At 44.8% G+C, this 21,944-nt stretch overlaps 1 protein-coding gene across 3 annotated transcripts in view; it reads right to left on the minus strand.

Moving 5' to 3' along the window:
- Positions 1–21,944, minus strand: part of col4a6 (collagen, type IV, alpha 6) — a 206,018-nt gene that overhangs the window by 15,406 nt on the left and 168,668 nt on the right. For 2 of the 3 annotated variants that reach the window (XM_055938511.1, XM_055938512.1), the window contains exons 20-36: positions 20,463–20,561; positions 16,993–17,150; positions 16,568–16,750; positions 16,228–16,414; positions 14,389–14,430; positions 13,164–13,235; positions 12,960–13,067; positions 12,321–12,539; positions 11,876–12,037; positions 7,138–7,308; positions 6,704–6,847; positions 6,373–6,495; positions 5,711–5,892; positions 5,541–5,604; positions 5,100–5,282; positions 4,844–4,951; positions 4,461–4,652 (exon numbers count right to left, since the gene is read on the minus strand). In XM_055938511.1, the coding sequence (XP_055794486.1) occupies positions 4,461–4,652; positions 4,844–4,951; positions 5,100–5,282; positions 5,541–5,604; positions 5,711–5,892; positions 6,373–6,495; positions 6,704–6,847; positions 7,138–7,308; positions 11,876–12,037; positions 12,321–12,539; positions 12,960–13,067; positions 13,164–13,235; positions 14,389–14,430; positions 16,228–16,414; positions 16,568–16,750; positions 16,993–17,150; positions 20,463–20,561 (2,397 nt within the window). The remainder of the gene's footprint in view (positions 1–4,460; positions 4,653–4,843; positions 4,952–5,099; positions 5,283–5,540; positions 5,605–5,710; positions 5,893–6,372; positions 6,496–6,703; positions 6,848–7,137; positions 7,309–11,875; positions 12,038–12,320; positions 12,540–12,959; positions 13,068–13,163; positions 13,236–14,388; positions 14,431–16,227; positions 16,415–16,567; positions 16,751–16,992; positions 17,151–20,462; positions 20,562–21,944) is intronic. The other variant, XM_055938513.1, reaches the window with a different exon arrangement.

Raw genomic sequence — 21,944 nt, forward strand, 5'->3', positions numbered from 1 at the left:
GGAGACGGATGGCTCAGATGGCGCTGGGGAGACGGATGGCTCTGGCCGGATACGGCGCACTGTAGACCTGGTGCGTGGTGCCGGAACTGGAGGCACCGGGCTAAGGATAAGCACCTTCCTACTAGTGCGGGGAGCAGGGACAGGGCACACTGTACTCTCAAAGCCCACTCTATACCTGATGCGAGGTACCGGCACTGGTGACACCGGGCTGAGGACAAGCACATCAGGATTAGTAGGGGGAGAAGATACAGTGTGTACAGGGCTCTGGAGACGCACAGGAGGCTTTGTGCGTGGTGCCGGAACTGGAGGCACCGAACTGGATACACGCACTACAGAGAGAGTGCGTGGAGGAGGAACAGGGCTCAGGAGACGCACTGGTAGCCTAGTGCGTAGTGTAGGCACTGTAGGTACTAGGCTGGGGCGGGGAGGTGGCGCCGGAAATACCGGACCGTGGAGGCGTACTGGCACTCTTGAGCATTGAGCCTGCCCAACTTTACCTGGTTGAATGCTTCCGGTCGCCCGACCAGTGCGGGGAGGTGGAATAACCCGCACCGGCCTATGTAGGCGAACCGGGGAAACCATGCGTAAGGCCGGTGCCATGTATGCCGGCCCGAGGAGACGCACTGGAGACCAGACGCGTTGAGCCGGCCTCATGACACCTGGCTCAATACCCAATCTAGCCCTACCAGTGCGGGGAGGTGGAATAACCCGCACTGGGCTATGCACTCGTACAGGAGACACCGTGCGCTCTACTGCGTAACACGGCGCCTGCCCGTACTCCCGCTCTCCACGGTAAGCCTGGGAAGTGGGCGCAGGTCTCCTACCTGCCCTTGGCCCACTACCTCTTAGCCCCCCCCCAAGAAATTTTTGGGTGTTACTTACGGGCTTTTTGGGCTTCCGTGCCAGACGTATTCCCTCATAGCTCCGGTTCCTCTCTCCGGTAGCCTCTGCTCTCCTCAGTGCCTCCAGCTGTTCCCATGGGAGGCGATCCCTACCAGCCAGGATCTCCTCCCATGTGTAGCAACCCTTTCCGTCCAATATATCGTCCCATGTCCATTGCTCCTTCTTTTCCTGTCCCTTACTCCATTTACTCCGCTGCTTGGCTCTGGAATGGTGGGTGATTCTGTAACGGCGGTCCTCCTTCTCTTCGGTCGAAAAGGAGGAGTATTGATTGAACCAAGGCGCAGTGGAGTTTGAACACATATTTATTAACGAAAAAACACGAACTTGAATAAACTAACAAAACAACAAACGGTGTAGACAGACCTAGACGACGAACTTACATGAAACAAGAAGAACGCACGAATAGAGAAAACAGGCTACACAAAAAACAACGATGAACAAAAACAAACCGAAAACAGTCCCGTGTGGTGCAACGACATACACAAACACGGAAGACAATCACCCACAAACAAACAGTGAGAACACCCTACCTAAATATGACTCTTAATTAGAGGAGAACGCAAAACACCTGCCTCTAATTAAGAGCCATACCAGGCAACCAAAACCAACATAGAAACAGATAACATAGACTGCCCACCCAAAACACATGCCCTGACCTAAACACATACAAAAAACAACATAAAACAGGTCAGGACCGTTACAGGTTTGCTTAATATAAGGAATTATAAATGATTTATACTTTTACTTTTGATACTTAAGTATATTTTAAACCAAATAATGTTATACTTTTACTCAAGTAGAACTTTACTGGGTGACTTTTACTTCTCAGGAGCAGCATTTGAACGTAAACATTTATTTTTTATCAAAATGAGTTTTTGGGCAGAAATGCCTTCTGGAACATATGAACTTTCATGTGCCTTAATAACAAACTTGTATTCCATCCATAAATACGAATACAATGGTTAAATTACGAGCCTAGTTGGTTTAGCCATGGAAAAAGACAGGAACGTTCCCACTAGCCATGATTGGCTGAGATAATGTATGGGCTGGACATGCCGGGAGATGAGTTTGGATTGGTCTGCCATGTAGCACGCTTTTGTCTATAACATGAGCTGTTCAGTATGTGTTGACAGTCATTTCTACTGCGCCGTTTTTGAAAGATATAACGTTAGCCATCGAAAACTACAAAAGTTTTGCTACTTTTCTCAACAACATTGATGCCCTGAATCGACAGATCTGTAGGAAAAAGTGATGGGCTACTTTCTGCACACGCCACAATCAGTGTGAACCGGAGTGGCTTGACGCAAAGCTGGCCAAACAAGATGTAGCTACAAAAAAACTTAAGTTTTAAATGGTTCCAGTCTGCCGTGAAACGTTCATCCATGTATATGGGTAAGAGTCTAGCTACATTTTCCAGATATGTTTCTAATTTTGTCAGAAAGTCATTTTTATTGCAAGTTAAAGCATACCGTTAGTTAGCTAGCAAACATTAGCTTGCTGGCTCGCTAGCTAACATTACGTGTGTAATCTGTGTAGTAATATTATTTGAATCAGAAATCCCCATTTGTATTGCTAGTTATAGCCTATTGTTAGCTAGTTAACATTGAACCAGGTTTGTTAGCTTTAGCCACCTGCAGATTCATACTACAGCTATGAAAACATTTGAATTGGTAGAAGTAGGGGTTATGCCGGTTCATTGTTTAGCTAGCTAGTTAGCTAGCTAGCTGCATGTCTAAACAAAAGACTCCACTTCGGCCGGATTATTACATGACCCATCAAATTAGCAAGTGTGTCTGGGGGTGATTATGGCCATCGATTGTATTTCATGAACATGTGTACATGTCTAGACAATAGTTTCCCATCCACTCAGCTAGATGTGGCTGAAGTTTGGTTATAGCATTTATTTCACATGACCCATTAATTTAGACAAGTGTGTCGGGTAAGCGTCATCTAATAACCATAAAATATTAATAAAATATTTTTATCTGGACACTTTCTGTTTTTGATATTGCTACTATGCAAGTACTATCACTGTACGATTTACACCTTCTGTATCCTGTGACAAATAAACTACATCAAACTTTTACATTTTGCTACATAAGACCGAATCTAGACAGTCGGTCACAATTGTGATAAATAAAAAAGTAAACCAGGTTCATTTAAGGACCAAAAAAATGTACAGCTGCACCATACAGGTTGTAAAATAGTTGGGAAGAGATTTTCATGGCACACGGTTTATGAACTGATACACAAAACAATTCCGGATTCAAATTATTATACAAAATTCTTGCAACAAATAGAAAGTTATGGCAATGGGGAATACAACCATCCCAGCTCTGCAGATTTTGCTGCAAAGAGACAGAATCATTAGATCACATGTTTTGGTACTGCCCATATGTAGCTTGTTTTTGGTCGCCGGTTCAGAAATTGCTGAAAAATCACAACATTTACCTAAAGCTAACTCTGTAAATAGCACTGCGAGGTTACTTGAAAAGCCATAGTCACTCGATCAATTATATAATACTCTTAGTGGCTTCCATCGGCCACTGATTGGTGGAGTGCTGCAGAGACAGTTGTCCTTCTGAAAGGTTCTCCCATCTCCACTGAGGAACTCTGGAGCTCTGCCAGTGACCATCGGGTTGTTGGTCACCTCCCTGACCAAAGCCCTTCTCCCTCGATTGCTCAGTTTGACCGGGTGGCCAGCTCTAGGAAGAGTCTTGGTGGTTCCAAACGTCTTCCATTTAAGAATGAGTGCTTGGGGACCTTCAATGATGCAGAAATGTTTTAGTACCCTTCCCTAGATCTGTGCCTTGACACAATCCTGTCTACGGACAATTCCTTCGACCTCATCGCTTGGTTTTCGCTCTGACATGCACTGTCAACTGTGGGACCTTATATAGACAGGTGTGTGTCTTTCCAAATCATATCCAATCAATTTAATTTACCACAGGTGGACTCCAATCAAGTTGTAGAAACATCTCAACGATGATCAATGGAAACAGGATGCACCTGAGCTCAAATTCGAGTCTGATAGCAAAGGGTCTATTTTTTATTTATTTGTATAAATCTGCAAAAAAATTCTAGAAACCTGTTTTCGCTTTGTCATTATGGGGTATTGCGTGTAGATTGATGAGGGGAAAAAACAATTTAATCAATTGTAGAATAAGGCTGTAACGTAACAAAATATGGAAAAAGTCAAGGGGTCTGAATACTTTCCCAAGGCACTGTATATTATCTATGTCTGTGTGACCAACCAGTGTTCGAAACCCTGGTCTTCTGCACGCCACAAGACTGTGTTAGCCCGCTGAGCTAAAGCATAGGCATTAGCTCAGGGAGCTAACACAAGTCTATAGGCAGTGTTAGGGTTGGAGTCGGTCATCACGTTACTCATCAAGGTTACTCATCTACGCTCATCTGTGTTTTTACCCCTGCATTGCTTGCTCTTTGGGGTTGTAAGCCGGCTATCTTTAAAGCACTTTGTGACTACTGCCGATCTAAAAAGTGTTATAAAATACATTTGATTGATTATTTGATTCTGATCGATTGATCTTTCTCACCTGACTCTCCTCTAGCTCCCTTCTCTCCATTGTACCCAGGTCCACCTGGGATGGAGGAGCCCCTTTCTCCCTTCAGACCGGCTGCTCCAGGAGTGCCGGGACGACCCCCGTCACTATAACCTGGGGTTCCTGGTAGACCCTTGGGTCCAGCCAGTCCGTTGAGCCCATCAAGACCAGGAGATCCCGGCAGACCTTGAGAAAGAATACTATTATTGCATTATAATATCGCCTAAAATAAAACATACTAAAGTTATGTTCGAGCAAGCCATGTCAGTTTAAGATAAAGAACCATTTTCTCTCAGGCCAATGATGTTGTATTAACAATGGTAATGTGTGGCATGGAAAAGCTAGAGGAGACTATGGTTCAGAGTGTCGAAACAAACCTTTCTCTCCAGATGTTCCAGGGGAGCCGGAGCGGCCAGGCATCCCGTCCAGACCTCTTCCTCCTGGGTATCCGTTCAGACCCTTAGCGCCAGTGAAACCAGGGGTACCTGAGAAGGGGGGACAAATGAATGTAAAGAAAATATTAATAATGATAAGGTTTCTTTCCCTCTTTTTTTCTATATCACTTCCTGTGACATTATTAATCTGTGTGGCCTTTATGACATCACTTCCTGTGACATTATCATCCCCACTCACCCATTTGTCCGGGTATTCCTCGATCTCCCGGTGCTCCCTTCTGTCCGTTGAACCCAGGGCCGCCTGCGAAACCGTTGTCCCCGGGAGCGCCTTTAGCACCTGGGTCACCTGAGTAACCAGGGGTTCCGGCCTCACCTTTAGCTCCGGGACCTCCGGGGTAGCCGGACGAGTCACCTCGCTCACCTGAGAACCATACAATATACAGGTAAGAACTTAACCAATACAAAACCTTTACACTGAAAAGGTACAGGAAAGAATGGCAGAGATAACAGAATACCACGGGTAAGAGAATACAGTTAAGAGAATAGCACAGATAAGAGACCAACAATGGTAAGGGACTACAGTTAAGAGAATAGCACAGGGAAGAGACCAACATAGGTACAGTAAGATGACATGAGGTTCACAGGTAGGTATACAACAGGTGATGCGACAGCTACTCACCTTTAGCACCTGGCTGACCAAAGACTCCGGGGTTTCCAGGGAAACCAGGTTCGCCATCGTCACCCTACAGAACAATAATATGTCAAACTCAGTATAACATCAACTGCCACTTCTGTCTACTGCCTACAACAACACTGTTAAACTATTTGTATGGTGGTGTATGTGCCTACCCTAGGTCCAGGCATGCCAGGGAAGCCGATGATACCGGGAGATCCTTTAGGCCCTGGGTAGCCTGGCCCGGCTGGGCGCCCGGGGAGACCAGAAAGTCCTTGTTCTCCTTTAGCCCTGTCAGCATAACCAGGCAGTCCGGGCAAACCCTGTCGACCAGGCAGCCCTGGGAAACCCTTGTCACCTGGGGACAGGGAGGCACAAAATGGAGGATGTAGGAGCTTGTTGGTGATAAGCATTTGATCCTTAATGGCGGCTGAAGGAGCTTGTTCGTGATGAGCATTTGATCTAAAATGGCGGCTGCAGGAGCTTGTTGGTGACACACGTTTAGCACAAAATGGCTGCTGCAGGAGCTTGATGGTGGCCAGGTTGAAGATGTCCTAAACTGGATAACGTAATAATTCCAAGAGGATGCTTTTGAAAATAAACAGATTCATAGGACCAGCACCGTTGCTAACTAGCATCTCTGGTCCGATTGTTTCGAAATCTTCCGCATTTACGCAAAGAGTGATGGGATATTAGAACCCTCTTGTATTAACCTTTGTTATCTTCAGCCTAGGTTAGTGGCACACATTTGTAACAAAATGGCAGATGTAAGACCTTGTTGGTGACCCACATTTGGCACAAAACGGATGACAATTTTGATTTGTAGCCTACCACCTACCTCTAGGTCCAGGGAAACCGGGTAGACCGTTGGCCCCATTGTCGCCCATCTGTCCCTTCTCAATGTACTCAACTCTGACGGGTCGAGAGGGTGCGCCGGGTGGACCAGCGTTACCTCTGTCACCTGGAACACACACACATAAGAGAGAAGCCACATGATTCCGTTTCTCTTTGAACCAAATCATACAGTTAGGGTTTCTTCTACGCCATAGGAAGCAAGCCGAAGAGCAAGCCGAAGAGAAACATTTGTGAAGCTAAACTAAAATGATCATCTACTCCCTATCCACTCCCTTCCCATCATTCCATTAGTTCTGTCATTCCCAATCCTGCACCTTTAGGTCCTGGCGCTCCGAAATCTCCGGGCAGACCATCTCTTCCTGAGAATCCGGGAGCTCCTTTCCCTCCTGGACCTCCAGGTCTTCCAGGGTTACCTGGCATTCCGGGGAAACCCACCAGTCCGGGGTAACCGCTCTCGCCTGTGAACAGGAAAGGAATCATGATTAGAAAATGGCTCGTGGATCTGAGTAATATCCACTTTACATTGACATTTTCAAGCCAAATAAACATCAATAGAGCAATAGTAGGTATGGGTCCAATTACTCTACTCATCTCTCTAAAAATGCCAAGTGCCCGACGTGGCTCTGGTTAAAAACTACTGCACTGAATGGTGTAATTTGAGATTTGCACTATTGTGAGTGTCCACCCTACCTTGGCTTGGAAGTTAGCTATGGAGGTGTGTATGTTCGGTTATCCACCACCACCTTACCCTTTCTTCCTGGTCCCCCAGGGATGCCGTCTCTTCCCCCGGGGCCCGGTGGTCCTGGAAGACCCCTGAGTCCTGGAGAGCCATCGCCTCCTGGATCTCCTGGTTGTCCCTTCATCCCAGCTGGGCCTGGAAAGCCTGCATCACCTCTGGCTCCCTTCACACCGGGGTAGCCTGGGCGGGGAGGGAGAGGACAGCGAGTCAGGCATAACTCTTTCTTTTGAAAATCAATGGAGTAGATTAGATTAAAGTTAAAGAATTGTTCAAATAGGGGAGGAAGAAAGTGCTGATTTATAAACACATATACATTAGACATAAAAATAACCAAACTTACCATAACTTACCTTTATTACACTGTTGAGAACTTACCTTGTTGTGACATATACTACAATCCTATTCAGTATCTAAATGACATTATAAACTGGGTGGTTGAAGCCCTGAATGCTGATTGGCAAACAGCCGTTGTATATCAGACCGCAGTTATGACAAAACATTTATTTTATAATAGCAACAAGGCACCTTGGAGTTTTGTGCTATATGGCCAATATACCACGGCTAATGGCTGTATCCAGGCTCTCTGCGTTGTGTCGCGCATAATAACAGACAAAAGTATGTGGACACCTGCTGATCGAACATCTCATTCCAAAATAATGCCTAATAATATGGAGTTGGTCCCCCCTTTGCTGCTATAACAGCCTCCATTCTTCTGGGAAGGCTTTCCACTAGATGTTGGAACATTGCTGCAGGGACTTGCTTCCATTCAGCCACAAGAGCATTAGTGAGGTCAGGCACTGATGTTGGGCAATTAGGCCTGGCTCGCATTTCTTATGGACCTGGCTTTGTACACGGGGGCATTGTCATGCTGAAACAGGAAAGGGCCTTCCCCAAACTGTTGTCAAAAAGTTGGAAGCACAGAATTGTCTAGAATGTCATTGTATGCTGTAGTTGGCACTATGTATTGGGGCAGGTAGCATTCTCCTGGCAACCACCAAAACCAGATTTGTCCGTCGGACTGCCAGATGGTGAAGGGTGATTCATCACTCCAGAGAATGCGTTGCCTATAGGTTTCCAATGGTCCAATTACACCACTCCAGCCGACGCTTGGCATTGTGCATGGTGATCTTAGGCTTGTGTGCAGCTGCTCGGCCATGGAAACCCATTTAATGAAGACCCAGATGAACAGTTCTTGTGCTGACGTTGCTTCCAGAGGCCGTTTGGAACCCTGTATTGAGTGTTGCAACCGAGGACAGACGATTTGTACGAGCTACGCGCTTCAGCACTCAGCGGTCACATTCTGTGAGCTTGTGTGGCCTACCACTTCGCGGCTGAGACGTTGTTGTTCCTAGACGTTTCCACTTCACAATAACAACATTTACAGTTGGCCGGGGCAGCTCTAGCAGGGTAGAAATTTTACGAACTAAATTGCTGGAAAGGTGGCATCCTATGACAGTGCCATGTTGAAAGTCTCTGAGCTCTTCAGTAAGGCCATTCTACTGCCAATGTTTGTCTATGGAGATTGCATGGCTGTGAGCTCAATTTTATACACTTGTCAGCAACGGGTGTGGCTAAAATAACTGAATCCACTAACTTAGAAGGGGTGTCCACATACTTTTCTATACAGTACCAGTCAAAAGTTTGGACACCTACTCATTTAAGGGTTTTTCTTTATTTTTACTATTTTCTACATTGTAGAATAATAGTGAAGACATCAACACGATGAAACAACACATATGGAATCATATAGTAACCAAAATTTAAAACAAATCAAAATATATTTGAGATTCTTCAAAGTAGCCACCCTTTGCCTTGATGACAGCTTTGCACACTCTTGGCATTCTTTCAACCAGCTTCATGAGAAATACTTTTCCAACAGTCTTGAAGGAGTTCCCATATATGCTGAGCACTTGTTGACTGCTTTTCCTTCACTCTGTGGTCCAACTCATCCCAAACCATCTCAGTTGGGTTGAGGTCGGGTGATCCGGGTGAAAAAATAAACACCCTTTGCCTTGATGACAGCTTTTTGTACTCTTGGCATTTTCTCAACCAGCTTCATGAGGTAGTCACCTGGAATGCATTTTCAGTTTACAGTTAACAGTGCCAATCAGTTGTGTTGTGACAAGGTGGGGGTGGTGTACAGAAAATAGCCATATTTGGTAAAAGAGCAAGTCCATATTATGTCAAGAACAGCTCAAACAAGCAATGAGAAACGACATGAAGGTCAGTCAACCCGGGAACATTTCAAGAACTTTGAGAGTTTCTTCAAGTGCAGTCGCAAAAACCATCAAGCGCTATGATGAAACTGGCTCTGAAGACTGCAACAGGAATGGAAGACCCAGAGCTACCTCTGCTGCAGAGGATAAGTTCATTAGAGTTACCAGCTTCAGAAATTGCAGCCCAAATAAATGCTTCACAGAGTTCAAGTAACAGACACATCTCAACATCAACTGTTCAGAGGAGACTGTGTGAATCAGGCCTTCATGGTCGATTTGCTGCAAAAGAAAACGCTACTAAAGGACACCAATAATAAGAAGAGACTTGCTTGGGCCAAGAAACACGATCAATGGACATTAGACTGGTGGAAATCTGTCCTTTGGGTCTGGAGTCCAAATTTGACATTTTTGGTTGCAACCTCCGTGTCTTTGTGAAACACGATGTGGGTGAACGGATGATCTCTGCATGTGTATTTCCCACCGTAAAGCATGGACGAGGTGCTATGGTGTGGGGATGCTTTACTGGTGACACTGTCTGTGATTTAATTATAATTCAAGGCACACTTAACCAACATGGCTACCACAGCATTCTGCAGCAATACGCCATCCCATCTGGTTTGGGCTTAGTGGGACTATCATTTGTTTTTCAACAGGACAATGACCCAACACACCTCCAGGCTGTGTACAGGATATTTTACCGAGAGGAGAGTGATGGAGTGCTGCATCAGATGACCTGGCCTCCACAATCACCCGACCTCAATCAAATTGAGATGGTTTGGGATGAGTCGAACCGCAGAGTGAAGGAAAAGCAGCCAACAAGTGCTCAGCATATGTGGGAACTCCTTCAAGACTGTTGGAAAAGCATTCCAGGTGAAGCTGGTTGAGAGAATGCCAAGAGTGTGCAAAGCTGTCACCAAGGCAAAGGGTGGCTATTTGAAGAACCTCAAATATAAAATATGTTTTGATTTGTTTAACACTTTTTTGGTTACTACATGATTCCATATGTGCTATTTCATCGTTTTGATGTCTTCACTATTATTCTACAATGTAGGAAATAGTAAAAATAAAAAAAATCCTTGAATGAGTACTGTAGGTGTGTCCAAACCTTTGACTGGTACTGTATACAGTGTATTTTGGCCATATACCACACCCCCTTGTGCTTTATTGCTTAATTATTGTAGTTCAGAATGCAAACTAGTCATGTGAACAAGAATGTAAATACATGTTCAGTTACATTGTTTCATGACATAGTTTAAGCTGCAATTGCACTTAAATTGAGAGAAAGTACGGAATATGAGATTGATACATGTAAATTATTCCTGCTGGTTTACATAGTTACAGGTTACATTCAAATCTCTTTTCAAGTGATGAAAAATGATCATGGCAATATTCATGATAAAATATACTGTACACTCAAGTGCAATTCCAGAGTAAAATTAGATAGCTCAACCACATGATAAATACCCTTTTGGAAGCCTTCTATGGTTTCTGTCTTCTAGATGTTTCTAGAACAGGCTTTAAGGCTCGTAGGTTGAGGTGAGTTGGTTGGATGGTTAAGGTGAGGGTAAGGGTTCACACAAGCCTATCAATGTTACAGCGACACACACAATTGCTGCCAGCAAGGCTTAAGTTATGTTTAGTTAGGGTTGCAAAATTCTGGTAAAATTCCCAGGATTTCCAGAAATCCTTGTTGGAAGATCCATGGAATCAGGGGGGAATAAGCAGGAAATCCAGGAATCTTCTAACCAGGATTTTTGGAAAACCTAAGAATTTTGGGAAAGTTTCCAGAAATTGGCAATCCTAGGTTTAGTAGAGATCCAACATGAAGATTTTAACCTATAAGATTAGTGCTACCTGAAAAAATACTATGAAGTTCAACATTTTATTTTATTTTTTTACATCTTTTTCTTTGGACTCAATTGGTTAAGGTTTGGAACAGTTCGTAGTTCTAGAAGCCAGTTGTTCTAAAATGGGGAATTCCCAAATCGCAAGGAGCAGTTAGAGTTGGTAAGATGGACGGAGGAGGCAAGGGTTAGAGCGACTGGTCTAAGACGGAGCGGGGGATGAAGGGATGAAGGGAAGGGAGTAGCTCACCTTGACAGCCTAGGGAGACCCATCACCAAGAAGAGAGGGATGAAGTGATGATAATGACGGATGTAGGCGATAGTGATGGTGCAGGAAGAGAGGGAGAAGGAAGAGGAGATGGAAAAGAAAATGAGAGGTGAGAAGAAATGCTTTTGGTGATGGAGATCACAAACAGGCAACCAGTGGAAACTAACTGAAGAATAAAATAGAAATAGAGAGAACATATCAATAAAGGAGAGGAGTGGTGGGGAGCATTCACGATCAACACACAGACACGGAGGAGAGAGTCTCTGTCTGTACGCGCTGTGGGCGAAAACGAAAGACACCGACGACTAGGAGATGCCTGGGATCTGGAATCAATTGATTCCATGGATTAATGACAACATTCCCAAACATTTCCAAAATTCCAGAAATCCTATGACAGTCCCCCTCGTTCCGACTCTCACCTGGAGATCCGGTTAATCCCCTGCGTCCGGGTGGTCCAGCAGGACCGGGAAATCCACCCGGTCTGCCCTCTCCGGGAAGTCCAGGAAGACCTGGAGTTCCAGGGTAGCCATCTGTACCGCGCTCACCCTTAGCTCCGGAAACACCGGACCGTCCGTCAAAACCTGGGAGGGCACAGGGTAAAATACAGCAGGACACACAGGAACATACAGTACAGATACACAGAGCCACATAGAAACATACATCCCCGCTGAATAAAAGCATCTAAGGGGGCATTATAAAGACCTTATGAAGGCTTCATTGAACCTTTGAAGTTGTAGGTAGTTTAGTGTTCCCCATTTTCATATTGAGACAGACAAATTTTGATTAATAGATACATAGATTACTTTACTGATCCCCAAAGGGTCATTTATCAGATTATTAGTTCAATATCATGCTGAGACCCACCTGATCCTCCAAGTAGTCCCGATGCTCCTCGCTCTCCCTTGTCTCCTGGTCCTCCGGGGAACCCAGGTGATCCAGGGGGACCTGTTGAGGCCCCCAGAACCTCCCCCGGCTGCCCCTTTCCCCCCGGCCGCCCCTGGAACCCGTTTTTCCCTGGGGCCCCTGGACGGCCCTCGCCTGGGATACCTGGGACCCCCGCATCTCCTCTGGGGCCAGGGAAACCTGAGAGAGGGGGGAGGGGGATAAAGTTGGTTAAATTCAATAAATCATTATTTTCACTTTTACTGTATATACAGTATGCCATTTAGCAGACACTAAAGGTAATTTGTGTTGGTAGCAACAAACGAGTGAGTAGAAGTCAATTTCATTTAGTACATTTTTATGGTCACTAATTGGCAGCAATGGACCATAGATTTCAGTGGTCACTAGAACAGAGAAGAGTGGTGATATTGTCAAGGCGAATTAACATGAGCTCATGGGAACAAGAACATTAGACTATAAAGTCATATCTTAGAAATATCAACAATGGACCATAGATATCAATTTTAATCAGATTAGTGGTCACTAGATGGTCATGCTTGAAAAGAGAAGAGTGGAGATATTGTTGAACTTAATGGGTAAGACATGAGCTGTGTTAGTCACCTTGCGGTCCAGGCTGACCTCCGAAGCCAGGGTCTCCTCTCTCTCCCTTCCCTCCATCAAAGCCGGGCCGACCGGGACCCCCTGGGAAACCTGGCTCACCCTTGGGACCTACACACACACACACACACACACATTGTCAACTTCCGTGTAAAAAAAACAAACGAAACAGGAAGTGTTGCCATGGTGATGATGTCTATACGTTACCTGTTCTTCCAGGTATTCCTGGGTAGCCGGGTTCTCCGTCCTCGCCAGGTAGACGACAAGGGACCGTCAACCCTAGTAACAGCCAGTCAGATCAAGGTTAGCACGCACACATACAAACACACAGGGCTGGAGTAAAGCCCTGTATGCCTCAGTCAAACTGATACAATGCCATAGTAATATTAAAGTACACACAGTCTAGTGTATACATAAATATTGGCCATCGCTCTAGCACATTATTATTATTTGTATGCTTGTTTATGGATATGCATTTATGTGATTTACGACTACGTTTCGATTATGGTGAGGATTTTAATGTCAATCTGTTGATCAAAAGTAGTTAGTAATTCATTAAGACAATATTATAGGTACGGACAGTAAAAAGTGATTCACAGCTAGTAAGTAAATGTATGTCTTTTATTTTGGTATTATTTCAATTAAAAAAACTACACTAACAATGTAAGTCTCATTGGCTACCCTCCCATCGCCCTCCCCCCTCCCTATTGGTTAAGCACTTAGCAGAGGCGGAGCTTAACACATGCACCAGGGTTCAGCAGCTCTGATTGGAGGAGAAGGAGTGAAGTAGTGCACTGCTACATGCCAATGGCCACCGAAAGCTCCCGCCCATTTTCTGACAGAGGAAGAGAATTGTACTGTAGCTCGGAACTTAGCTCTGGTCCAGGGCGATACACGCGGCTTGCTGTTGCTGAGCCACCTAGCCTCACGTAATGCCCTGGACCAGAGCTACTTGGAACTCAAACCTGGGAAGAATGTTCATCATCAAGTGTCAATCATCGACTGATTCAAGCCCAATGGAATCCCAATCATATGGGGAAACAAGGAGCCTCCATTGGTGACAGCATGAACAAATGATTGACATGTTGAGTAAATTACAATTCTGTCCATTGAAGAGTTCAGTTGCTCCTTTCTCTACCATTACAAGCTTTGAATGAGCACTTGGGGTGTTTCATCCAAACAATAGCCACAGGACTATCTAGTATCTTCTGAGCGAGCCACAGGTACACAGTACGGGGGCAACTGTCTGCCATCCATTTTGGCACCAAAACGTTCCATAACAATAACATAACAATGGAATCCTATTGACTTGGAACTCCCGGTGCCGAAATGGCCGCCATTGGAACTCTGAATCTGAAACAGAGTTGGCCTTAAAGACTATATCTAGGGCTCTGGGGTTCTCTGTCAAGGGCAGTTCTCTTTAACTTCTCACCTCCCTCGGCGTCATTAACCCCCTCCTGCCCACAGCTGTCACCTGGTCAGACAAACATGCACAGGGTCAGAGTGATGGAAGGATGGAGATGGAGGGATGAAGAGAGAGAGAGAGAAAAATATAAAGAGTGAGTCAGAGAGAGAGAGACGAGATAGGAGAAAGAGATAGGTAGAGAGAGAGAGAAGAAGAGAGAGGATGAGGAAGAGAGAGAGGGAGAGAGAGGAAGAGCGAGAGGAAGAGCGAGTGAAAGATGGAGAGAGAGAAAGAGAGAGGGCGGGGGGATACAGGGAGGGCAGGACGGCAGAGGACAAGCCAATCAAGGTCATTCAGGTCATTTGCATACAGTCACGCAAATCAATGCATAAGCCAGTTAAAAATCATTCAAACAAACAAACAGCAAATCAGAGGTCAGAGATACAGCATTCAGTTCAGGCATAAGCAAAGTAAAAATCATTCTGAGATGGTTGGTCAAGGTTATTCTCTTTCAGAAGAGGAGAAAGAGAGGGAGAGAGTGCCAAATATGAACAAAAATGATAAAGATGTCTTAATAGCTTAGTCAGCAAAAAAAAAAAGGTCTCGTGTGTTTGCTCTCTTTTGTTTTGCAACCTTTCCTCATTCTCTCTCTCTCTCTTCAAAAAAGAATAACGTATTGTATTAAAAAGATAAATGAATCCGTTTTAGCATTAGCATTAGCATTATTGCATCAGAAAACGTAGGCAACAGTCACACACACGTTCATTCATATGAGTGGCAAAATGCTGTTGGGTTTTGTGTCATTCAATCTCAGAGAAGACTTAGCTAGCTAGCCTAAAGTCCATTGTAGTTAAAAAAATTTTTATTACAATTAAGGTGTCCATATTAGGACAGCCTCAGTGTTATCAGGAGTTGCCAGTCTCCTGTATACTTACTCTAAATTATCATTACGTTAACATCCATAAACTTGTATTAATTATTTTTAAACATCCATTTCTTTCTCCTCTGAGATTGAAAAATCACAGTTCAGTAGTAGCCATTATTGAGCAATCACAGCAAATTAATTATTGTCGATCTCTGTGAATTGGTAAAGCAACTATACTCGTAGACAAAAAGTGCTTCTGCCCCCATAGGTGAACCCTTTGAAGAACGCTTTTTGGTTCCATGTAGGACCCTTTTCACAGAGGGTTCTATGTTAAACCAAAAAGGGTTCTCCCTGGAACCAAAACGAGTTCTAGGACGGGGACAGCCGAAGAACCCTTTTGGAACCCTTTTTTCTAACAGTGTACTGTAGCTAAAGGCTGAGGTAGGTTGGCTAGAAAAGATATAAGCGCATTAATGACGGCCTGTAATTGACCAATCAACTGCCTGCAAGGGAATGAATGAAGAGAGGAAAACCTTGAAGACATAGCAAGCTGCATGGGCGGCTTTAGCAACAACCTTACTACCGCTATTGTATTGTTCTGTATGCCCCAATTGTACGTATTTTCTTTGGTGTGTCTGTAGCCAATAAAGGGCTGTGGTACTTAGGGTGTGTTTAGACGAGCAGCCCAATTCTGATATTTTGACAAATCACATCTGATCTTTTCACATTGAAAATATTTTTCAGACCTGATCTGATTGGTTAAGATCAGAATTGGGCTCCCTGTCTAAACGCAGCCTTAGTTACTGATATACTTTGTGTTGTTCGCACAATGGGAAGCAAGTGGGATTCTCAAAGTTGTTCTTTTAGACAGTTTGCTTAGTCTACGTGTAGTTCTCCTGCGGAGAGAATAGGATAAGTATACACACTTTCACATCTCTCTCTCTTACACTCTCACACACTCTCTCTCTCTCTCCACAGCCTCCTTGTTGGGTGGCACATACCTGGCGGGCCAGGTAAACCAGGTTGCCCTGGTAACCCGGTGAAGCCCGGGTCGCCTGGCAACCCGCGGGTACCGACGGTACCCTCGTAGCCAATCCCGTTCTCTCCTGGTTCACCCGCGCGACCTTTGGCCCCCGGGAACCCTGGGAAACCTCTCTCTCCGACGGTTCCGTAGCCATCGACATCAGCCTGGGGAGTGGAGAGGTACAGGTCTATTACAATACACAGGACATGGCGTGTGTGGGTGTGTATCTATAAAGGTGTGTAAATGTGTGTGCCTGGGTACAGTACGTGCGCGCGTGTATCTGTGTGTATCTATTAGTGTGTGTGCATGTGACTCACAGGAGGCCCAGGCTGTCCAGGGAACCCAGGCAGTCCATCTCTCCCGGGTCGGCCCATGTCTCCAGGGGGGCCCTGAGGACCCTGGGCCCCAAGTTCACCCTTGATCCCCCGGCTGAACGACGGGTAGAAGGAGGCACCCTTCTCTCCTTTACGCCCAAAGAAACCCCTCTCACCCGCACGACCCTGAGGGGTGAAGAAGAGGTGTTACCATCACATTCTGTAGTTTGTCGTCATACCTCAGATTTGTGAAGCAGACCTAGTAATGCGCGTACACTTTTAATATGTGATATTTGTACAGTGAGTAGACATAACCTGCTTCATTTTTAGAGTAAACGTACATTTCAGCAGCATTATACTTTTACATATTTGGAGAAAATGCCCCAAAACACAAGTAAGCTTCAAATAGTCAAATCCTGATCACTTACAGGTGTTCCTGGTTGTCCCTTGAAACCGGGTATGCCAGGGTCTCCGCTCTCGCCTTTACGTCCGAACCCCCCAGGTCTTCCATCAACCCCAGGAGCACCCGGTGGCCCCACCCCACCCAAGGTGCCTTCTCCCAGGCAGTTACAGTCACCAAGCTCCCCTGGACCACAGAGGAAGATGGAAGTAAGGTAAGGAGACTGAGATTAAGATACATAAAAGCTTTATCTGTCCCAAAATTGGGCAATTTGATTTGCAGCTGTATAATAACCCAACAGACTTGAGAGGTGTTGGGAAAGAACTGGGTACGAGAGTTATAGTGTAAAATGGATGTATGATGTGTGTTTTTTAAATTTGATTTGATTCAATTTTTAATTATTCAGGGGAGCCCAATTGAGACCAGGGTCTAATTCACAACGGAGCCCTGAAAACAAACAACCCAAAACATGATAATTCAATAAATCAGTAAAACAGCACAAATAAACTACCGGTACAGCACAAATAAACTACAGGATTACCTCAGATACACACAACAACCCAAATAAACCACCACAATCATCCAAAACACCTGCAAGCCTCAGTGAATTCAGCCCTCATCAGTGTTCCAAACTAACCTATTGCCACCAGGAATTCCAGATTTAATGACGTTTGTAAATGATTCCAAAACATGCAGAGACACAAGGGACCTCACGATTTATCCAAGCCTGTGAGCGGATTTGGTGCCCCGTATTTTTTTCTCTCACTTTAACAGCGAAGTGAGATATGTTGGACGTTAATGCAGAAGAGCTGTGTAAACAAAACGGGAGAAGTGAAGTGATATATGCGGGAATTAAGAATGGTTCAGCCAACCTTCTGATAAAGGAGGCAGTGATGAATATTAAACCTATCACCTTGTGATAAAGTGAAGTGCGTTATGGTACACTGCCTCTAAGGGGTTTTAGAATAGTCGCTGCTACAATCTAGTAAATGGTGTCATCATAATCAAAACCCGGCAGGAAGGTTGCCTGTACAACTTGCTTCCTGCTGTTTAGGGAGAAGCATGATCTATTTATTTAATTGATCTTTTTTTTTTACCCCCCCTAAAAAATGTGTGATCTTTTTTGGGTGGGCGAAGGGGTACATTATCAATTTCAAATTCTACATTTATAGAACCTGTACCTGTAGTCTGCCATTCAATATATATCTATATATTTGTTTAAAGAAATACATAGTTTAATATAAATAATACACTGCTCAAAAAAATAAAGGGAACACTTAAACAACACAATGTAACTCCAAGTCAATCACACTTCTGTGAAATCAAACTGTCCACTTAGGAAGCAACACTGATTGACAATAAATTTCACATGCTGTTGTGCAAATGGAATAGACAAAAGGTGGAAATTATAGGCAATTAGCAAGACACCCCCAATAAAGGAGTGATTCTACAGGTGGTGACCACAGACCACTTCTCAGTTCCTATGCTTCCTGGCTGATGTTTTGGTCACTTTTGAATGCTGGCGGTGCTCTCACTCTAGTGGTAGCATGAGACGGAGTCTACAACCCACACAAGTGGCTCAGGTAGTGCAGCTCATCCAGGATGGCACATCAATGCGAGCTGTGGCAAGAAGGTTTGCTGTGTCTGTCAGCGTAGTGTCCAGAGCATGGCGGCGCTACCAGGAGACAGGCCAGTACATCAGGAGACGTGGAGGAGGCCGTAGGAGGGCAACAACCCAGCAGCAGGACCGCTACCTCCGCCTTTGAGCAGGAGGAGCACTGCCAGAGCCCTGCAAAATGACCTCCAGCAGGCCACAAATGTGCATGTGTCAGCATATGGTCTCACAAGGGCACTGAGGATCTCATCTCGGTACCTAATGGCAGTCAGGCTACCTCTGGCGAGCACATGGAGGGCTGTGCGGCCCCAAAAAGAAATGCCACCCCACACCATGACCCCACAGTATTCAATTTTCTGCCAAATCAAAATTGTGTGAGAAATAATAGGTTAAAAACATAGTTTATGGGATATTTCAGTGAAGACCAACTCTTCCAGAGCAATAGGAGACACGATCTTTCTCTCTATACTCAGGCAGGGGGCAGAAGAACAATCTCTAAACCAATTCAGGATGTGACAAAATGCTAGTGCCCGGAAATACCATTTAAAGTTTGGTACGGATAGTCCTCCATCTTTCCCTCTTTGCAAGTTTGTTTATTTGACAATGCCATACACATTTTGAAAACCGCACTATGGATTTGATCCCAATAGCCAGAAGGGGGAGACAAGGGAAGCATTGAAGTACAGAAATACAGCCGTGGCAATATATTCATCTTGACAACAGATATTTGGTATTAAAGCAACTGGGATATTCTTCTATTGATTGGGATTGCATAAGTAGAGATGGAGTCTCTCACCGGGGTCTTGAGAGCCAGTAGGGCAGATTTGGTTAGATGTATTTTATAACTTAAGACAGAGCTGAATTTGTCTATGATCCACAGAGCTTTTGAGGGATTTAGATACATCGTCTCGACGAAGTAAAATATTGACGTGATCCATAGAATTTAGAGATATTGGTGTAATTTCTTTCGAGGTATGACCTACTTCAATTAAAAGAAGCTTACTTTTTTAAAAAAATCACAGCTTCTTAACTAGCTCATTGGTATTCTTTTTGAAACTTAACATTTTTGTAAATCCGAAAGCCCACATATGCCATCCAATGCATACACGTGAAACCTATCTGAAATATTTCTAAGAGAATTCAAAAAACACCCTACATTTTAGTTCTTCTCGCATTAAGTGCCACCTGTAAATCAATAAGGGCTTTCTGCAAGGCATCAAAATCAGATTGCAGCTCTAACGTAGCCTGGTCAGCAGTCGGGACAATAGCGTACATACCAGCGTAATCTGCATACAGATGAATGTTACAGGTTTTTGAAGATAGACCAATAATATTTATATAACTAGTAAAGACGGCCTGTAATTGACCAATCAACCCCTGCGGGACACCTTTAGTAATAGCCAGGTCATTTGACTTGACACCATCAGAAAGTACACAGTATCAAAGGCCTTGGATAGGTCTAGAAATATGGCCGCGCAGTGATTCCTACTACCTAAGCAATTGAACACGTTATTTAAGACAAGCAGAGCTGATGAAACAGCGCTGTGTCCTGGTCTAAAACCAGACTGGTGCACATTAACAATATCATTTTGAAGTTCAAAAAAGATCTTAGCTGAGAGTTTTCCAGTAATTCAAATATTTTCGCATGGCAAGATAGGCTACAAACTGAGCGGTAGTTATCTAGGTCCGAAGGATCCCCACCTATGTGGAGGAGGAGGACTTCCAGATATTAGGGATAGCACCAGAAGCAATTGTTAAATAAAACACGTGGGTCAAAGATTCTACAACGAGGGGGGCAGAAAGCCCAGAAATTGCCCCCCAATATTGTTTTTGTTGTGCGTAATGTGTGTGTGTGTGTGTCTGTGCGTGCATGTGTATCCTACCTTTGGGTCCCTTATATCCACTGGCTCCAGGTGGTCCCTGGGCTCCTGGTCGTCCTGGTGTTCCTGGTAGATTGTCGAACAAGTCGGTTTGGCTGTTGGCTACAGCGCACACACACACACAATGATGATTCGGCAAGTTGTACAGAGTAGTAGAAGTATTGGTACAAAGAACACTAACACCACTGTGGTATTTCGCGCGCGCGCGCGCGCGCACACACACACACACACACACACACACACACACACACACACACACACACACACACACACACACACACACACACACACACACACACACACACACACACACACACACACACACACACACACACACACACACACACACACACACACACACACACACACTCTTGACCTCTAACTTAAAATCTCTGTTACTTTGGGCTGTTAGTTAGCTCATATAGAATAGGAAGGGTCGGTCAATCTTCGGACAAAACAAACATGTTTTGTCTCTGTGCATTGCATCTGCCTCTGTTAAAATGTTTGTAGCGAGCAGGGAATCATAGTAGAAAAGTATGAAACATTTACCCATTGTTGTTCATCCTCATTTGTGGCAAAGATATCATCGGGAAAATCTCAAATATGTTCTCTCTCCCGTATGCCAGAGCCATAGATGTGGAGACTGTATCGGTGTACTGTTTATCTATGGTCCTGCCATACGGGTGGGTAGGGAGACACCTAGTGGCCAGATGTGAGAAAGCATCTTGGATTTGAGAAACCACTCTTCCCAGCTACACTTACAGGTGCTAGTAAAGAGTGTCCTGATCACAGGTGGTTGGATGCAACTTCATTGGGTAGAACGGGCTCGTGGTCATAGCTGGAGTGGAATGGGGGGAATGTGGGGAATGGTATCAAATACATCAAACACATGGTTATCATGTGTTTGATGTCATTCCACTCGCGCCGTTCCAGCCATTATTATGAGCCGTCCTCCCCTCAGCAGCCTCCACTGGTCCTGACGGTTAGTTTAGATCAGAACCATGCGTATACATGTAGTTGTATACCTATGGCTCAGGTTTGGAAACTTGATATAGATGAGGTGTTATTTTTTTTTTGGTGGTCTGAATATCGCCATGGTAACAGCAATATCCCCACTCTGGTGGCAGGGACTACCTGGTATGCTAACTTCCAGTGTTTGGCCCTTGGGCCCCATAGTGACGACCAGACAGTGGCCGCTGGACGAGTCTTCATCTCCAGGAGGACAGGACAGGACACACAGTCAGTTACATCTCTCTCTTTGTTTCTTCAGTTATTCCTTTGTCTTTAACTCCCATTTTTTTTTTGTAATGATTTTTTTTTACCTAATTGGTAGTTACTGTCTTGTCCCATCGCTGCAACTCCTGTACGAACTTGACACAATGCACGCTTAACCCGGAAGCCAGCCGCACCAATGTGTCAGAGGAAACACTGTACACCTGGCGACCGTGTCAGCGTGCATGCACCAAACCCTGGTATCGAACCAGG

The sequence above is a fragment of the Salvelinus fontinalis genome, chromosome 11 (assembly GCF_029448725.1).
Source record: "Salvelinus fontinalis isolate EN_2023a chromosome 11, ASM2944872v1, whole genome shotgun sequence".
Lineage (NCBI taxonomy): Eukaryota > Metazoa > Chordata > Actinopteri > Salmoniformes > Salmonidae > Salvelinus > Salvelinus fontinalis.